The sequence below is a fragment of the Danaus plexippus genome, chromosome 2, assembly GCF_018135715.1.
Source record: "Danaus plexippus chromosome 2, MEX_DaPlex, whole genome shotgun sequence".
NCBI classification, from domain to species: domain Eukaryota; kingdom Metazoa; phylum Arthropoda; class Insecta; order Lepidoptera; family Nymphalidae; genus Danaus; species Danaus plexippus.
Window position 1 is genome coordinate 1530887 of NC_083537.1, and position 19955 is coordinate 1550841.

The 19955-nt window shown below is 33.6% G+C and overlaps 1 protein-coding gene across 5 annotated transcripts in view; it reads left to right on the forward strand.

The window, feature by feature from the left end:
• The window catches only part of LOC116779398 (protein spire), an 87168-nt gene that overhangs the window by 61672 nt on the left and 5541 nt on the right, over window positions 1-19955 (forward strand). For 2 of the 5 annotated variants that reach the window (XM_032673657.2, XM_032673661.2), the window contains 7 exons: window positions 9744-9856; window positions 13524-13638; window positions 13842-13925; window positions 14787-14901; window positions 15039-15174; window positions 16009-16155; window positions 16499-16600. In XM_032673657.2, the coding sequence (XP_032529548.2) occupies window positions 9744-9856; window positions 13524-13638; window positions 13842-13925; window positions 14787-14901; window positions 15039-15174; window positions 16009-16155; window positions 16499-16600 (812 nt within the window). The remainder of the gene's footprint in view (window positions 1-9743; window positions 9857-13523; window positions 13639-13841; window positions 13926-14786; window positions 14902-15038; window positions 15175-16008; window positions 16156-16498; window positions 16601-19955) is intronic. The other 3 variants (XM_032673662.2, XM_061521046.1, XM_032673659.2) reach the window with 2 other exon arrangements.

The window sequence follows — 19955 nt, forward strand, 5'->3', positions numbered from 1 at the left end:
TCTCCTTTCCCCAACTCGATTAAAAAGCATCGATCGCCGACAATGGAACGAAAAAAAAATGAGAAAGACTCGGTTACGTAAAACCGATTTGAGCGGAAACTGAAACAATCTCTTGTGGTTTATTCTATTATTTACAATTTAAGTTAAGAATATATATACAGTGTAAAAATTTTAAATTTGTTTCATAATATTTTTATTATTTATATATTTTTATTAAATCATTGAATACAATATGCGTTACTTTGGGAAGCTCAATGTTAACAAGTGAAACAATTTTACTTGCGTCAGTCTGTGTTCGACATTCCTGACTGCCGGTTGTGTTCGTAGCTGTATAGAAATATTGCTATGGATTCTTTTACGTATAAGAATAATGTGTCAAATGTTTTTTTTATATTTATAGAAATTATTGTTAATTAAAGTATTATTGAATATAAATCGGATTGCTTTTGTAACAAGATTAAGTGTTCAGGCTTCATTTCTAATTGGTTGTATTGTAAACAAGATTAATTGCATTTACTTCATTAGTTCCGTGGGAAAGTTTCGAGCCGGTGAAAAAATTGTGTCAATCAAATTCGAAACTAATTTGTAACTGTTTAGGGTTGGATTTAAGTGACTGTGGTTTAAGTTATCTAAATGACAAGTTTAATGATGGGAGTCTGTGTTACGAACACCCTTGCCATGGACATAAGTCGTAAGTATATAAATAGTGCTTATACTATAGAGTTGATAAGAAAGTAGCACACATGCGCCAGCACACACAAAGACAGGTATTAGTACAAGTGCCTGTGTGTGTATCTTTAAAATCTTGCTCTGAAAATCGTGAAATATATTATGCAAGCTGAACCTATCTCGGTATGAGAACATGAGCTAGTTATCTCACTATCTAGAGATCTGTCAGTTTGTGATTAAATCAAAAACGACAGTTTACGTTCATAGATATAAAAGATTTATAAAATACATATATTGCTTTCGTTATGAGTTTACACAAATTCGTTTCAACAAACGGTAGTTTAGTTTATTAGTTATAAAACAAGCGTTAATTCTCATATCTATAATATATAATAGTTGTTAATGAATGCAATGTTATTTTCTTCAACCTTGTACCAGTTTAATTGATCTTGAAAAATATTTAATTAACATTGATTTAATTTTAGCGAATGAATAAAACAATTAAAATTCAAATTTGGAACAACATCTTAATATTGTATGAATTAGAGATTCATCTTATAAAGACGTGTCTTCAGCACCTTAATTTAGTGGAGAAAAACAATCAATAAAGACAAGGTCGTAACATTTAAGGAATATATATCAATCATCAAATTCCAGGAATCGGATCGTGAGAGTAGGTTACTCATCTCAAACTTAGGGCTTCGCGATGCGGATCTTAGGTTTTTCCTTTCACGTTCTGACCTTCATACGATGAGGTCGGTATTAACATCGCGATACAAGTGACTTTCAAATCATTGGTCACCTTTAGTGTTTCAAAGGAACAAGCTTTGGTGTCGTGTGAGAATGTATCATGATTTTTAAAGATATTGTATAAACAAATTCGAACTAAAATCATACAAGGTATTTACTTAAATAATACATATATATGAACATTTATTTATAGGAAAAAATATATATTTTTAATTAGATTTCACCACTACGATACTGTTGCAATCCAAAAATTGTAATCCTATGTTTAGGAAAACCGTACAGGAGAAAATCTTCAAGAATTTTATAACTCTTCAAATCTGAATTATTAGTACATCATATACGTATATAGATAAGTATGGACATTGGACGGCATTACTTTTGACATAATTAAGTCCAAAATAATATGTTATTACTTCGCCTATCATTAATATCTCTAAAACGCTGTTAAATCGATACGAGCAATATGTGGCGGTTATAAATATTATATATTTTTAAATTGAATATAATAATTTTACAAAAAATAAAGAATTAATATTTTTTCTCTGACATAAGATCGATATTCTGTATTCAGTACTTACGTTATTATTTCAACAAACACACATAGATCTCGTAATATGATAAGTAATATATATAAAAAAAGTTTACGAGAAAAAATGTATCGCGTCTTACATTATTGTGAAACTTGAACACTTCACCATACTTAAAGCCTCCATATCATTTGTAGAGATATTTTGGTGAAAGTGTATATATATGTAGCGAATACATATTAATACTTGTAATTGTGATAAAAAAACCTTACTCAAACAAAGCCTTGAACATTTTTTCGTAGTATAAATTGTGATGAATGATCCAATAATAAGTTTGGTAATATTGGATTGCATTCTCAAAATCTGTTCAGTGTTTCACAAAGAAGTTAAGTCATACAATTTCAATGTACTGAATATAAATTATATGTTTATGTTGCAAATTAGTATTTTAATATTAATATTATATTGGAATTGCAAAGTTTTTTTTAATCTGGTGTGTGAAATTCTCGACTTTCATTTACCATGGTCATGTTATAGAACTTATTACATATCTTCGTGTTAGACAAAAGCCAGCGGGTCAAGGATGGTCCTTGGTTGGATGTTCGCCAGCGGCTGTAAGTCTTAACACTCGTATTTTATCTGTGCTAATGGCTAACTGTCAAAAACACAGCCACATTTATTATCTGCATTAGTTTTACTTTTGCCTTTTAACGTAATCGTATACATAATAAGTTTATAAAATTACAAAACATGTTTCTATAAACAATGTTGGAGGAATGGTAATTTACTTAAATTTCAATAAGTAAGAAAACCATTTAAAAAATCATGTCAAAGTAGATTATGAGTAAGTTATATATTATAAATTATTTTAACTCTATATAAGCACAACCAAGGTAACAACAACTTGCTGAAAGTTGTGTTATGTCTAGTCTCTATGCGACATTTTAAAGTGGGACTGTATCTGCGTCAAGGTCTCGAGCCCTTTCCATTTTCAACATAAAGCTCTTTTCAAAAGGTATTCTATTTATTAAGATGTTATAGAATTATTATCAATGGTTGTGTACAATCGAAAGTATTGTAAAAATAAATGACTGTTATGAGACGTTCACTCTGATCGTGACTTGGGTCAGTGTTGCCTCATCATCGTTTTGAAACAAATACGGATTAAAAAATATATTTTTTCGAGATGTGATTTACATTTTTTATTTATAGTTTACTATTTTTTCGATGACTTTAAAGCAACCGTGAAAGTTATTATTATGAAATATAAATTCAATATTAACAGTGAAATATTTTAGAAACTGCGACGCTATATGAACAAATCAAGAGTATAAGATCAATGATTGATTAAGATTTGCTTGTTTGTTGGAATCTATATTTTAAGATTTTCCCCATGAAAAATATAAATCTTGTGAACAAAATAATATAATTAAAGCTAACATTATATCATAGATATATGTGCACAGTACACAAACGTGACATCTGGATTGTAACACTTTAACGAATTCAAAAGAAAAACGTGATTTTGAAAAGACGTTGAAACGTGATAATTGTAACGGGATTACAAGAATTCCAACAATTCCACTTAGTTTTTAGGAGACTTTGTTAGTGTGTATGTATGTACATGTTTGTTTGTCTTATAGGAATGAGAAGTTTTTTAAAAAAATATATGCATATTTATGATTTGAGGACATTTTAAATCTTTCTAAATGAAACGATTGTGATCTGTTTACATTAAGAGGCGTATCTCGTACCTCATCCCATAATCTACCTCAATAATATACTCAGTTTTATGAATGATAAACTTTTAAAGCTCCGTATTAGTGACGATGCAACTTGTAGTACTGGATAGATTTCAACAAGCCGACCCATATGAAAAAATTATATGAAGATGTCCCGTTTTAATATATATAAGATTTTAAGAAATAACGCATCTATATGCACTACGAGTTCGGTGACGTGTACTTGTATGTAAGATAACTGTGTTTGTGAAGTAAACAACGCGAATAAAGTCGCCGGTTTTCGCTAATGTATAAATAAAAATATTTGATATATACTTTTAGTTTGTACCCTTTTACTTTGACTTTACAGTTACGGCTAGATCCCGTCAAATGTGAGTTATACTTAATTGTAAACAGCCTAACAATGCTCTTTTTGTACGATCTTGAAGGTGCAATTTAAACATTTATAATATATACATTTTTTATTAACCCATCCGCGTTTTTTCACTACTTATTTATCCTTGTATTTGTCAAATTATTTCTTTACATATGTTTCGGGGTTCATCTTCAATGTACAGACAGACATAAATGTTATTTATATTGTATATAGAAATTCCTGTTGCTTTCGACGATAGATTGGATTATTACCAGCTTAGAGCAAAATCTGATGAACAATAAAGTAGTTTTTTACGGATGACATAAATACTTAGCCTTAGTCTCCTAAACTTATGGCATTTTTACATAAATTTGATAAAGATTTTTGAAATTATATTTTTTTTTTACATGAAATAAAACGTGTTTATTGTTGAATCGTGTTTATATATACTACGTATAATCACAGTCCAGCGGTAAATGGCAGACCTGGCAAGGCCGTCAGGTAGTCTTGTAGAATATTTGGCTTTTTGAGGTAAGGATAATAAAAAATAACATACTTGGGTATTACAAAGAACATTTAGACTCCTCGAACATGAAGAGGTTGTTTTAAAATCTGTTGTCAAAAGTTAAATATATGTTTATAGTTCATTTTGTGAGCCTTAAATTCGTATAAATAATTTCACTTTGAACTGTATTGAAGCTCATCGAATTAGGAGTCCTTTAGTACTGATTTCAAGGACGTCTATTGAGGTGGCATTTCCGCTTTACTTTCTTCATCCCTGAGATCTCCATAAGTCTGCTGGAGAGGCTCGAATTTAAAGAGAGCATCGCCATGACAAATGTATCAATAACTTCATTATCTACTTATTCTTTTAGCTTGTTTCTGGTAATTTTCTATAAAATTTGTTCTATTAAATTATACACGAAAACGAGCACTCGTGAAAATTTGAAAACCTTATAACATCCAGGAATTTGTATAAGCTTTCACTTTATAATTACAATCGACGGTATTCTAAAAAAAATATTAAGCAATTTTATCATTCAATCTAAATGTTATAATGAAGAATAAGATTTTTAACTGAGTTAAATAACTTAGTGATGTAAAATTTGCATGAGAATTAGCAATCTTTGCATCGCGATGCTTCCTATAGATGAAAGATAAATATTTTTCTCAGCTAACTGTTTGAATTGTTACCACACAAACAATGCTTTGTTGTATGTGACGCAACATAGTTAGTCAATATTTACCCAATAGAACCTAAACACAGTAACGTATTTAGATGCGAATACTGATGATAGATATACCAAAAAAAAACTCAGTCTATTGATTAAGTCGGTTAACTTTTAAAAAGTAGTTCAAAATACGGTGCAGCTGTGACCCAGAATTGACCCAGGTCCGAAAGTATGACAATGCGAGTCACTCGTGATATCATGCCAAGGAAAAATAAATTTATGTGCCTCGAAATAATCTTCATAAAATAATGACCTCACACTGAAAAAAATATTTCAATCAGAATTTAAATTACGCTGAATCCTAGACCCTCGCTCAGTATTCAAGAGCTGTTTTGGTGACGTATTAATTGTGACATTTCTAACGAAGTACTCCCTAGGGTTGAGGCGCATGCGTAAACAAATCAACCCTTAGGTAAACCAATATGGCGACGGACGCCACGACCTAAACACGCGCCGTCTATTTACATCGCTTTTCCGCTCAAATAACTTTTGTGGCTATGGAGTAATTTCTATTAATTTGCGTGTATATAATTTGTATATTATTTTGCGTGTGACGTTTTTTTGGGACGTCTAGTGCAGTGTGACGCAGTGCTATCATATGTTATTTCACAGTCATACGACAAATCGCAGGTCAATGCCGTCTGTTGTCAAGATACGTCATTTACGCGTTCAACTTAGCGTGTACAATATAATAAATAATATCCGTTACATTTAGAACGCGATTTGGAAAAACAAATAGCGTTCCACTCTGCTTGATGATAATAAATTTTCCACGTGACAGAGAGTTGTCATAGTCCAGTTTAATTAGAACGGCTTTAGTTTGGAACATAAAGTACGTATTAGTGCGGGAAGTATTTTGTTGTCGTGATTAAATACAATCAGTCAAGCTGCGGCGGTCGCGGGTTTCTCCGGCAGCTTTGCTGCTGGGGTCACGACCTGTCTCGGGGCTCGTAGAACCGATCCGGAGTCCCGAGGAGCCCGCGCTGGATGTGGCCCAGGACAAGTCTTATTGGGGCAGCGTCGCAACCGCTACGTCAAGTAATGATAGAACGATTTAGTTTCACTTAATCCGCTCTATATGAAAAATTACACGTCACTTTTACCTCTTACCTCTATAGAATATATGTTATTATAAAAGTACACATTTATGATTTTAAATGTCTCTTTTGGAACTTATTAAAAAAGTAGTTCAAATACATTTGAAGTTTCTTTTAGTTTTATGTTGTTTTTTTATGAGTCGATTTTTAATAGCAATTGTTTTCTTGAACAACCTCGAGCAGCGACTATATCTAATCAATCATTTTATATCTCATGCATGAAATACAAACTCGATTGTTAGTATAGCAACTTTAAATTTCTATAAAATATAATGTCATTTATATACATTATGAAAATTAATTATTAATAGAAGTTACTCGGAAATAAAATAAAAATTATGAAATCCGAATAGGAAATATGAAATAAAAATGTTATTGATACGAGCAGAATTTTACGTTGCAACCTCCTCACATCGCGTCTCAGTAACTTTTAAGTACTGTTTTAATGAAAACTAGGGAAATACGAGTGAACGATCAAATATCCTCCTTTCCAACCCCTGTCCCCTTCGTGGTCATATGCCAGTAACTCTCAAAGTTTAATAAAATTAATTTAGAGGGTTATAAAAATCATTTTGCGTTGCACTAATTGAATCGAACACTTAAAACCAAACAAATAACAATATTTAATAAATTCGCAACGCCATTATTAAAGAAATGTTTCATTTATAATCGCTGTATTGGGTCGAAACCAATCGATTCGTTGCTATCAGCCTACACTTTGAGAAACGGCGTTGTTTATTTTATCGTTTCATTATTTTGCTGCCGTTTTAAGCATAGCCATTTACTCATAATGTAAAAATTATCCACTATTATTACATGTTATTTGATAATATCGATCCTATTATATTTTGACCAAATTTTATACAATAGCAAATTGTGCGACAACATATTATTAATTTCTATAGATTACACTAATTATTTTATTTATAAAAACTCTTTAATAAAACCTTTTCCGTGCTGCAATTCACTACACAAAGGAATTCCCTCACGCCTGTCGCTATTTGCACACATGCAAAAACAATCGTATTATAGTAAAACGAGTATATTTTTTATAAGAAATAAACTATACGTTCGTGTTTAATTTAAACTAACAGAATAACTGTAATGTCATTTATATAAAACGTCACTTTCCAACCTGACAGTTACGAAATGTCAAAGTTCAATCACTTGTGATACCATTTTCGCAACGAAAATAGTTTGACCTTTAGAAAATTTCTATTAATGTATCAAATGTTGGTTATAACTTTCAAGTGTTATTTTATTTCTTATATTTATAACTTTTAACAATGACTTTCATAAAACTGTGTACAAATCGCTTATATTAGAATCGCTTTGAACTGAGTTTCGTTTAAAGTTATGTGCAGATTTACATGTGTGTATATAAATATGATATGAAAATTTAGGAAACATGCTGATAATGATAAGTCATAATATATCACTTTCATATTAACTTGCAAATGTATTTCCCAGAGGCAAACTGTTTTCGTCTTCCATACGTCTAAGATGTTTACGACTTTGATTGCTTTGGAGACTATATATGTCTAACACCATTTTTATGAATGGAAATCCCAAGAGAGATACACAAAATTTTGGAATAATTTTCTTATGGTCTCCTTAAATAAAAGTTAATTTCGCCCGCTAACGCATTGCAGATAATTTAGGTTCGGTTTTAAGTCTCGAATAATACAGTACATATTTTCTAATAAGCTGTCGTGACTCGCCGCCGATCATGTGGAACGCAACTTACTGAATCAGATTGTTATTAGTACTTCGATCATGAGATGTGAAACTAATCGAGCTATTTATTATATATGCCGAAATCTTATACTATTTTTGATTATTGAAAATAAGATTTTTATTCTTTAGATATAAATAATAGTTTATTCATATAATTTATGTTTTCATTATTTTTCTATATTTTCTTTTATATCTACGTCTATTAAATGTTTGATATTTTATAGTCTTTCTTGTTGATCTTCTGCTAGCAATCGCTCTTCAGCGATAAGGCCGCCAAGATTTTACATATACATTTGAATGTTATATAATTCTAATAGTTGTTATTTTAAGGGAGTACAATAAAGAACTACTACTTAAAACATATCGGGAAAGACATGAAAACATTGAAAATATTTTTGACCTACTAAAGTAATATTTAGCAGGGCAGAAGGAAAAGGCAAATATATATTTTTCTATAACAAAAAGAGTTATTTTTTAAAATCAAGTAACCTACTTATACTGCCTTTTAATAGAGGAAATGAAACTGCTTTTAAAACCAGAAAGTTTCTGTGCGGTTATAAGTTGATATAAATTTTAGTTAGCTGAGAACATTTCGAACATTCCTAGTTTGTTTCTGTTACAAGTTTTGATGTTATTGTGCCAGTTACGTAAATTAATCGAATATGAAAGAGTTTTAATTAAGATCTTTCAGTGTAAATATATATTTTTATCTATGCTGTATATATCTTCAGCTGTTAATCATAAAAACAACGAATGTCAACACGCTCGTTATTTCCCATTGTTTTCTGTAGTTTAAAAATTGCTTGGTTCTCTTGTTGTATTGTCTTGAATCATTAGCTCGCTGTTAAAGTGTCGGATTACGATGTCGTTGTTTTGATATTTGACACAATTGTGTGTGATGACGTCATCGTGGAAGTGACGTGATTATTGTGATCATTTATCAAATTCAATGTCAAATGATAATTTTCACATTTTTTTATATGTTCCATGAAATTATGGTCTTCAGGCATAAAATTGTTTTCGTTTCTTTATTGTATTTCAAGATATTTCTTTTTTTATTTAATGTATAATAGCAAAAGCTTTGAAGTAATCTTGAGATCATAATGATACAAGAAAAGCGAACATTACAGTTAAATGACTTCGGATTGTTTTATAAGTTAAAATTAATCGCCTTATCCATACAGGTATTATTAATCTCCTACTTATTGTTAGTTAGAAATCTGCTAGACTAGTACTTAAATAAAGTTGTAAACTTCGCCAACGTTAATATTATAGCTGAGAAATTACTGCGATGTCTGGCGTTCAAGTAGTTATCTCGGATCTGTGATCCCTTGTAATTAATTACCGATTAGATTATAGTTAGGAATTATTTGATCTAAGGATATCGTAAGCGAATACGACTCGTTTAATATTGCAATTTGTAAGTCGAGAAGGCGAAAGTGAGAGTCTTAAATATACCTTACGTTCATGCAAGTATTCAAATGTATACTATGTAGAAATCGGAAATATCAACTTGATAGTGTAATAGTCATGTTGAAGTTATTTTAACTAGAACATATTTGATTCTGTAGTGTTTGTTTTGATTTTGATAGTGTAATGTTATGAGTGAAATTAAAATGATCTGTTGTTTCCAGCTACTAGTGGTTCAGGCAGCGGTGCCGGTGGTGGCGAGTCTCGTAGAGGAGATGTGACGCCGCACGCACCGCCACAGAGACGACTCATTAAAGTTGATTTTGACAATCTCGAGGTCAGTTTATATTTAATGAGATCTAAGACTTAGCGAAACATTTAAATGAAACTAATATTATCCGATTATAACGCGTCATTTTATTATGTTTGAAAACTACATACTCCCGACGTTTCGGTTACTTTGCAGCGACCGTGATCACGGGCAGATAATACGAAATTATCAGAAAATATTAGTTTCAGTATAAATTTGAAGAATAACCATCCTGTATTACCCCAAATTTGACAACTTTTCATTCGCTAATCTTTTCACATTAGCTATACTATTAACGTAGTGTGTTGATTGAGAACAGGAAACGCGTCGTATTTAGTGGTATGGTGCCAACTCGTGCTAAACCCACCGATATCCTAAATCAATAATAAGTTATTGAAGTTAAGTTTCAAACTTAAATCGCGAGACTTCAAAGTTGCCGTATATTAAAAAATATTTAATATTTATTTTTGTGTTGGTAATAAAATGTACATAAAAACATTTTGACTAATCTAAATGACTAAAATATACCTTGAAATGTAAAAAAAACAATGATGAATTAATTTGATTTTGACCATAACACTAACGTTTATTGTTTATATTGAGATTTTACAAAAACTTTGACGGTTAAATACGTCGAGTGAAATCACGAGAAGTGCTTTTTCACCCAGAACTGGTATTGATTCCAACCGCTACTAGTCTGTTATTTTTTGTTGATCGTAATCAATAATACTAACGTGGCCAATCATTCGTCATGTTTTCAAATCGAGGTTATGACAGATTTCATAGCAAATTATAGTAAACAAGCCTTCGGTGTTGGTACTTCAATACTAGATACTAATGTAACATGTGCTTTTAATAATCTGTCTTATCTGACGTAATTCTCGTCATTTTCGTCACCTCCGTGTCAACGACTCGGTAATCGTTCTTGCGTGAAGTTATCCATATACTGGTAAAGTTGTATCAATAAGTATCAATATCCAAATTTAATTGTACAGAAAACAAATGAAAAAATAATATTTTATTATAGAAAGATCATGAAAATTCTCAAAGCGTGAATATCTACAATTACTGTCTATTTAAACTAGAGTAATCTTCCGACATTATAAAACTCATAATGCTTTTAGAACATTTTATAACTAATATGAAATTGAGGTGAAAATTTCAAATAAATGTGTCAGATAGATGTTAAAGACATGCAATTAATTATCAGAGATATTAAAACTAACAGTTATTTGATAAATAACTTGTTATTTACGATGGCGTTACTTATAACATGCTATTAATATAAACAACATCTAACAGCTGACGTCAGTTATCGTAAATGAGTGAAACTTTCACACATTTGTACATTAAACGAGTGGAAGTTTATATATATATATCTATTAATAAAATATTTTCAAGAGCTCTTCATTTGCAATAAAGGACAATGAGTGGAAAGCAAACATTTGAACAAACGTTTCTCTCAAGGCTGCAATAATATTAATGACAGGCGATTTAAAACTTTATTTCATATGCGTGCATGTTGCATATTTGTAAATCAATTAAATAACCCTATATACAGATGTGCTTGAAAGAATTAATAACCGCAATGGAATTTGCTTAATGATGTAAGTTTATTGTTAAATAATGAAATCGTAACTTCATATAGCTGTGCTATTACGGTAATTGATTATCGTAAGCGACTCGTTCTCTTTGAACAGTAATTACAATAAAAATAACTTGATTACAGTGTTATAACCAATATTAGTAATACTCTTTTTTAAGTCCATATGACAGATAACAGGTTTACTTACGGCTCGGGAAGACTGATACAATATTTACCAGGATCAAAATTTGTTTGACATCAAGGCTGATTTAAAGTCATTGTGACAAAATAAATATTTATATATTTTTTCGTAATAATTTACGTTTTCTATTCAAATATGCCTGTAGTAGTTCCTCGTTCTTGGAAAAATAAAATGGCCTAGTTATTTAGAACAGGTTGTTAACCGTCTTGAACTCCGAATGGTTATGTTTTTCTAAGCTATTTGCACGGAAGCGTGTGTCGTTACTGTATCGCATCTTTTTAGGTCATGAAGTGTAACGGCCCTAAAGTCTGTGACGCATGAGCGAGCATCACGATTAGAGCATTTCTAATTTTCACCAGAACAGTACCGCGGATATGACTCTTAAAAGTCTCAAGAAAAATTTTGTCTTATAATTTTTCAAAACTTTCTGACGCAGTCCGCACTGACCGCATTGATGACGTCATCGCCGGTGTTACCAGTCGACGTAACTTGACTGGTACCCTGCGTGATGTAACCAATAGTTTACTAGTACTATTACATAATTGATTAAGTTATCGATTGCGTAACGATTGTAATAGAGGTACTGATTGTTGTCTTATTGATTGATTACATATGTTAATTATCCAAAATTATATTTGCTCCAACCTTACAATCGATCACAACAGCTTTATCTAGAACAAAACATATTTTACGTATATGTATTTCAAGCTTAGCCTGAGTTTGTAGTCGGCGCGCCTACTTTCAACTAGTAATACGCTCCGTGTATTGCGATTGCGTTACCATTCTATAGCTGAGTAACTTAATAAATTTTATAGGCATTTATAATATACTAAAGTCCACGCTAACATTAAACTGTCTATACTGCTCGTGAAGGTGCAACACGATGGTTTATTTTCCCTTCGATTACTCAGTAATTGTTCTACGAAATCGATGCATGCTTAGTAAAAAGATTAGTTATTTTCAGACACGAGAAATAAAGGCAAATCTTTATGACTAAAATAATTTTTCTATTCTTAAAAGAAATCTTATAAAAATGAAGCACTTACATCTCAATATGTTTTTATAATTTTCTTTATAATAGAGTTATGTTAGATATGTAAATAATATGTAGTTAGTTTATCAGCTCTCGTGTCCACCGATGACCTAAATATAACGCCTTCCCTTACACAGTACGGCTTCAGTTTTCTATTGAATTATTGTCTATGTAACCCACTTAAGTCGATTACTTCATCGTAGTTTTATTTGCTGCGTTATTGAACGTAGATACTTCTCAGGCGGTAACATAAGTCAATTGTTAGTTGTGTTTCTTTTAATGATTGCTTTCATTCCATTTAGGATTCATTCATACATCCTGTGGCATTGTTTCGTACGAGTGTAATGAGATCCCTCTTCTTTGATCTCTTTCCGTAAAGGAGCGTTACCGACTCCATTTTCTCTCCCGACACACTTTCTAACTATGAATTTTTAAAATCCAATTCACCGTAGCTACGTATTATCAAATCTTTATATCATTGTTAGAACATGTATAGCATATTATTGCTTCTTTGTTATTAAGACTACAAATAAAAACTACAAATAGACTGTCGTTATTAAGAGGCCTTGTGTCGTTTTAGTTAAACGATAATTATTATTAATCAGAATTTTTGAATAAACAAAGTAACTGCAATCAGGGCCTTTTGTTTTTTGTTACACTTGTAAAAGTAATTTCATTTTTAATTATATGGAATCAAAATAAATCGCTATTGAATAAGAGAAAAACAATACTTAATAAATGTATTAAATATATGAGATAAGTTCATTCGAATTTTACTAATAAAAACTCTATAGAAACATCAGGATGTAAAGAATAAAATTTTATTAATTAAAATTTACGTTGGTATCTAATCTACTTTCTCAAATCGTTTCAGGATGACGAAGACGAAGACGACACAGAGACTTGTGTCAGTCCTGAAACCTGCCCGCCCCAGCCCTTCCCGAGGCACACCATCAAACAGACACCGCCGAAACCATGGAAGAGAACCGGTTGGTATCACCAGTTATATTACCTATCGTTTGACTGAGCCAGCACGCTGCTTGTTACAAACAGGAAAGAATAATGAATGGTGGTCGGCTTCGTTCACAAGCGCCGAGCTAGCTTCAGCGGAACACAAAACTCTGTCTATAAATCCAAGTTATGTAATAGTGAGATGTATACACAAATGTATAATACAGTGTGTGTTGTATAGTGTCCGTGGATACGCCGCGGGCTCCTCCCCGCGCGCGCATCTCACACGACGAGTACCATCAGTTTTTCGACGAGACCCTCGAATGTATGGCCGCATGTCATGACCCGCTTTTCAGCTAGATTTTAATTTTGGCTAAACGTCATGCTTAAGCTTCAAGCTGTTTGTTGTGATAGAAACATTCACATATTAGATATAGTTTGTTATTAATTGTTGACTGTTAACATCTGTAGTCATGTGTAGAGTGTTGACGTCGTTTTTGCCAACATCATTGTCTTTATTTAAACACGTTATAACTATTGTGAATAACGAGAGTCGAATCAAGTGTTTCTTAAAAGTTTTTCTCTTCTATAATTCTGTTGAATACCTAACCCCGTAACATTTATCTTAATACATTTTATTCGTACATCGAGCCTCGAGACGTGCTTAATGTAACCTAGAACTCTCTAACGGTAAATAACATCCGAACGGTTCTGTTTAGACGAGGTTTTTGTTGCCAAACTTTGCGATGCAATGCCTGTGTTCCGAACGGAATTTTAATAAGTACATTTCGTCGCTATGCCACGGCTGTTATTCCGCTTCTTGTACTTTTGAAATAACAATATAAGTAGAAACATAAAGAAATCTAATTCAATGCTTTATTTATTTATAAGTTTACGTTCAATAACTTATCCCTAGTACGCTTCGTCATTTACGTCAATGTATTTTAAATGTATTTTTAAATTTAAAGGTTTTTTTTCTTCACTACCACATTAGCTTACTACTTATATGATTAGATAATTATTATTCAATGGATCATTATATTAAAATAGTCTATGATTTATTTCCTCACAATTTTTACATTAAAAATATTGATTTGAATTAGAAATTCATCAACTTTATATGTTTCATTAAATATATATATATATATATATATACGCTTATATAATATTATATGTTGTGTCTCAGCCTACGACCTGGCTACCCAATGTCCCTCCCGTCGAGCGTCCATGCGTCGCCACACAATAACACACGCACACGCGTGCCCCGCGACCGACGGCGCACAGTCACTGCCACATTCAAGGTATGATATGATGTGATATGATTCCTAACAGATTTTGGTGCAAAATAAATTGATTTAAGAGAAATTTATAACAAGAAACACGCTGTCAAGTTGTAATAACCCGATCTTACATATTTGTTGTATTCGTGTTCGGTTAGACCGGGTTCTCGTGCGTCCTGCGCAGGGGCGTCTCTCAGCAGTGACGACGCTCAGCTGAATGAGTTGTCGTGGTCCCGAGCCTCGCTCCAGGACGAGCTGATCAAGTCGGTTAGTGACAGCCCTACCAGCACGCATGTGAGTTGACGCTAGCTTTTATAGACATTAGTGTTATATATATATTACTATTGACATTAAACTAAGCCTTGAGAGTTGGAGATGAGGTAATATTATTGGTTTTAAATTAACGAATTGTAAACTTCGGGTATATTTTTTGAATTTTATGGCGATAATGTTCTGTAAATTGAATGATTCCATTTCAACGGTCGTACATTGAAATCTGACAATAGTTTTTCAGATGATATGTCTGTACATGAGATGCTGGTATTATTGCTTGGAGAATTGCATGATTTTATTTTTCTCTGTTCGAATGTAAGTTTGAACTCTAGTTTAAGCGTAGACACGTAGATTACAGAGTATTTACTGATATTTTTTGGTATAGATCTGAGATAAATCGATGTTTTAGTTAGTAGTTTAGGTAGTTTTATTGCAGGCTTTGTAGTTTAGAGCGTAGATATCCCTAGATATGTAGATAATGGGATAATTCGTGATATAAAAATGTGTTTATCTTGGTGCTGTCGTAGACTTGAGACAAATAGTATGGTATGTAGAATTGAGGTTGACTTAAGACAAAATAATTGGAAGGAATGTATCTATACTATATACCATATTTACATACTTTATACCACCTTAATGTAAAATTAAGAGAACCAAAGTAATTTAAACGTACATGCACTTAGTGTTATTTCGCGTCCGTATAATCAAAGATGACGTGATAATTTGACGTAATTTATTTCATTATTTTGCCACATAATCGTTATTAAATTTATACAACGACTTAGAACACGTGAATAATATAAATAATACTGACAGTGAGGGTTTGAAATTTAATTTATGGAAATAATATTACAGAAGCAATGGCAGGACGCGATTATATCAGACGAGCGTCTCTCGCTAACGCTAGAGGAGATCGTCCACATCAGATCTGTGCTGACGAAGGCTGAGCTAGAGGTTCTGCCGGTGGAGGGCAGGGTCAAAGAGGACGTGGAGAGACGACGGGTTAGTATATTGTAATGACACAAATATATCGGGTTTCTTATGCAAGTATAATGACACAAATATATCGGGTTTCTTATGCAAGTATATTTTTTTTGTCCCTCAATAGTAATTATCTATTGTTAATAAAATTACCGTTGTATGTTAATGTATTTGAATAAAAATACTTTAGAACGATGCTAGTTTCATACACACAATGTATTTGATGTTTTTGCGTAGATTACTGCTAAATATTATTGGATAACTTAGGACGTATAATTATATTGTCTACAACTGTACTCGTATTACATAGAGGAAGCCTAACTCGCTTAATTTTGTATATAAACAATATGCGTTTAATTTCCAGGTTTGTTTCCTGTGCCTGAAGACGAGGTTCGGCATCTTTGGTCCTTGGGGTCAGAAATGCAAACTGTGCAAGAAGACCGTCTGTCAGAAATGTTGTTCCAAGGTGATTTTCGCCAAATACCTATATTTGTTATTAAGTCAGTTACATCCATATTTAAGTTTAAAAAAACTTTTACCTTTGCGAAGAAAAACTTCCAAAAAACTGGTTATAGTTCAACCGAATCCCAAAACTGTGTATCAATCCAAGTTACTCTAATATTTCTATATCATTAAAGGAGACGTCATGATGCATAGATAACATATATATATATATATATTCTTAGAAACAAGGTAAGAATTGACTTTTTAAAAAATAACATTCGATACAATTCCACTGCAAATTTATTAAATTTACACAAAAATAAAAACAATTCTAAATGAATAACTTTCAACTATCTTGATTTAAACTAATCGTTAAATGAAATCCGAATATAATACAATCGAAAGATTTAAACACACTTCGAAAATCTACTAACGACTAAACTATCACACCAACGCGCGTTACGAACGAAAAAAGAGTCCTGATGTCCTCTGACAACTGCTTATATGTCGTTTGAGTCTCTCCTACCCTCTCATATTCCTACATTGATTCTCTTCTACCCTCTCATATTCCTACACGGCCTTTCCTGACATGAGCACGTCCCCGGGCTCCTTTGTGTTTAACTTTCTTGACGTCCAAAACGTAGTATTAGCACCAAGGGCAGGAAATTCTTTTCATTCGCACTAGACGTATTCAGTTTTGAATGTCTTGACATTCCAGACGGGCTTGATTGCGGCTCAGTCCCCTCCACAGGCAGGTCAACCTCCGGAGGCAAGTTGGCGTCATGACACAATTCTTCTCCCTCATTGTCTACGTCTGAAATTGAGAAATATAAAGGCAGAAATCTTTTCGATTTTTGATTTAACTCAACAGTAACATCATGGTTAACGTCAATGTAAAGTGAGCTAAACAAACATAGCCCACACAAAGTGGTTGTAAAACATCCCAATAACCAACCACTTGGGGCGGGACTTGTCGGAAGATCGCCCCCTCACACCTCGTCAGAGACCCACAAGGAATTGCTTGAGGCATGACTTGGTGTGTGTGTGAAGGTTATTATAAAAACATATTCCAAAACATACCATCTGATACAGGCAATGTTGGCCGACCAACATCCCATAAATAAACTCATGATCTTTTACAACCACAGCTCGATAGACAACTCACTATCAAAGTCAAGCTTCCGAACATACTAAATTAATTCCTAACCAAGAGACCAGAACCTCAGGATAACGTATCCGATGCACTCCAAGATAAACAATTATCCCAGGCCTATGGTCCCTCCTGGGATAACCGAACCCGATGCACTCCAAGGTAAACGGCTATCCCAGGCTCAACGTACCTCTTAGGATAACCGGCCCGATGCACTCCAAGGCAAATGGTTATCCCAACCTAAGCGTCCCCCCCTCCGGGATAACCGGCCCGATGCACTCCAAGGCAATCGGTTATCCCAGACACAACACCACTTCTAGGACAACCGGGCCCGATGCACTCCAAGGCAAACGGTTGTCCCAGGCACAGCGCCACTTCTGGCATAGCCTGTCCGATGCACTCCAAGACAGCTATCCCAGACCCAGAGATCTAACCTCTAATACAGCGTGTCCGATACACTCCAAGACAAACACTCACATCGTAACAAGTAACTCATGTCTCCTCGCTTTAACCCCAATACATTTAGAGATTTGTGTCAAAACAAAATTAAAATAAATAACACAATGGGATTAAGTTTCAATAAAATCTCAAAAGGAGTTTCAGTCAAAATTTCAGGCAGAATAAGGCAAATACCTCACCATCAAAGAAAGCAGAACACACATCGGGAGTCCATTCTCACTTCCACGGGACCATATATTCCGCAGCTGCTCGAGTCGATTTGCCGTATGAGCCAGCTAACATCTGCAGCTCATATCGGCAGTGTGATAGTGTCTTCATAATCCGGTATGGTCCCCGCATACATGAGTCCAGCTTCCTTGTTGACTGAGCCACCTTGGTAACAAAAATTAAGGAATTTAGTTCAAAAGAGTGAGCTGTTTACGTCTTTAGTTAGCATAGGCATCTTGACGAGTTTAGTTGGCACGAAGGAGTTTAGATGCCCTCTGACGACTCATTTGACGAAGGACTTCTCGATTACCACTTGAGCCTTCAACAGTAACGTCTCGTATCAAACTACGTATGAGCGGTGTGGCAGCTTCAGCACCTATAAGCAGGTTTAAAGCAGAATATTGAGTTGTCTTGCGTTTTGTTATGTTTAGGATTAGCTGTAACCTCAACAAAACAGCTGGCCAAGTCCTTGACCCAATTAATAAAATCAGTGCTTTGAAACATTGAAACATGCGTCCCCGATCAGTGACAATTAATTTTGGAGTTCCAAAGAGAGACACCATGGTAGTGAAGTGTTGCTTTAGTTCGTCAGTGTCTTGTCGGAACATGGGATACAATAAACAAAATTTTGAAAACGCGTCTATAATAATAAGTACATGACGGTGACCGTCAGTTTCTGGTAGGGGGCCCAAGGTGTCCATATGGACTGCCTCAAATGCTACGTCTGGTTTTCTCCCATGAATGAATGAGCCGTGAAAGAGCACGAGCTACCTTTTTATGAGAAAGGCAAACCAAACAATGGGAAATGTATTTTTTTTTCTTTGCAAATGTTCTCAACCCTGGGAACTAAAAGTGTTTTGTTATCAAGTCTACAGTTTTATCAACCCCTTGATGATCATGTTCGTCGTGAAAATACACATAAGACAGTCTATGGCCTTTTGGAATATAACAACAAAAATTAGGATTTTCACCAATAGGTGAGAGCTTGACTTAAAGGATGTCATAACGACTGAGGTTTAACTGCCCATTCACCAGTTTTTGTCTTAGAGAGTGAGTTTTCTCGTCAGAAGCCTGAGCAACTTGCGCCCAATTTAGCGGTCTTTTAATGGTACATAAGTTAACCGGATTGCGGCTAAGATAATCTGCATGGGACAAAAAACAACCTTTTCTATATTCCAGGTTAGAATCGAATTCTTGGAGGTATACCCACCACCGAGCCACCCTTGGCAACAAGTCTTTCTTACGTTGGGTAAATTTTAACGCGTTACAGTCAGTAACCACGATGAAGTGTGCAACCACAAGATAATGCCTGAAATACTCTAATACCTTAATCACTGCCAGCGTCTTCAGTTCGTACGAGTGCTACTTCCTCTCAGCCCCCTGAGTGAGTCTACTACAATAAGGCAGTACTCGTTTACGATTTCCCTTATGCACTCTCATCATGACGACTCCGTAACCAATCGAGCTCGCATCTGTGTAGTATTTCTATTGGCAGCGTAGGATCATAAATGGCGAGTACTGGCTCACTTGTAAGACAATCTATGATGTAGTCACGAGCGGC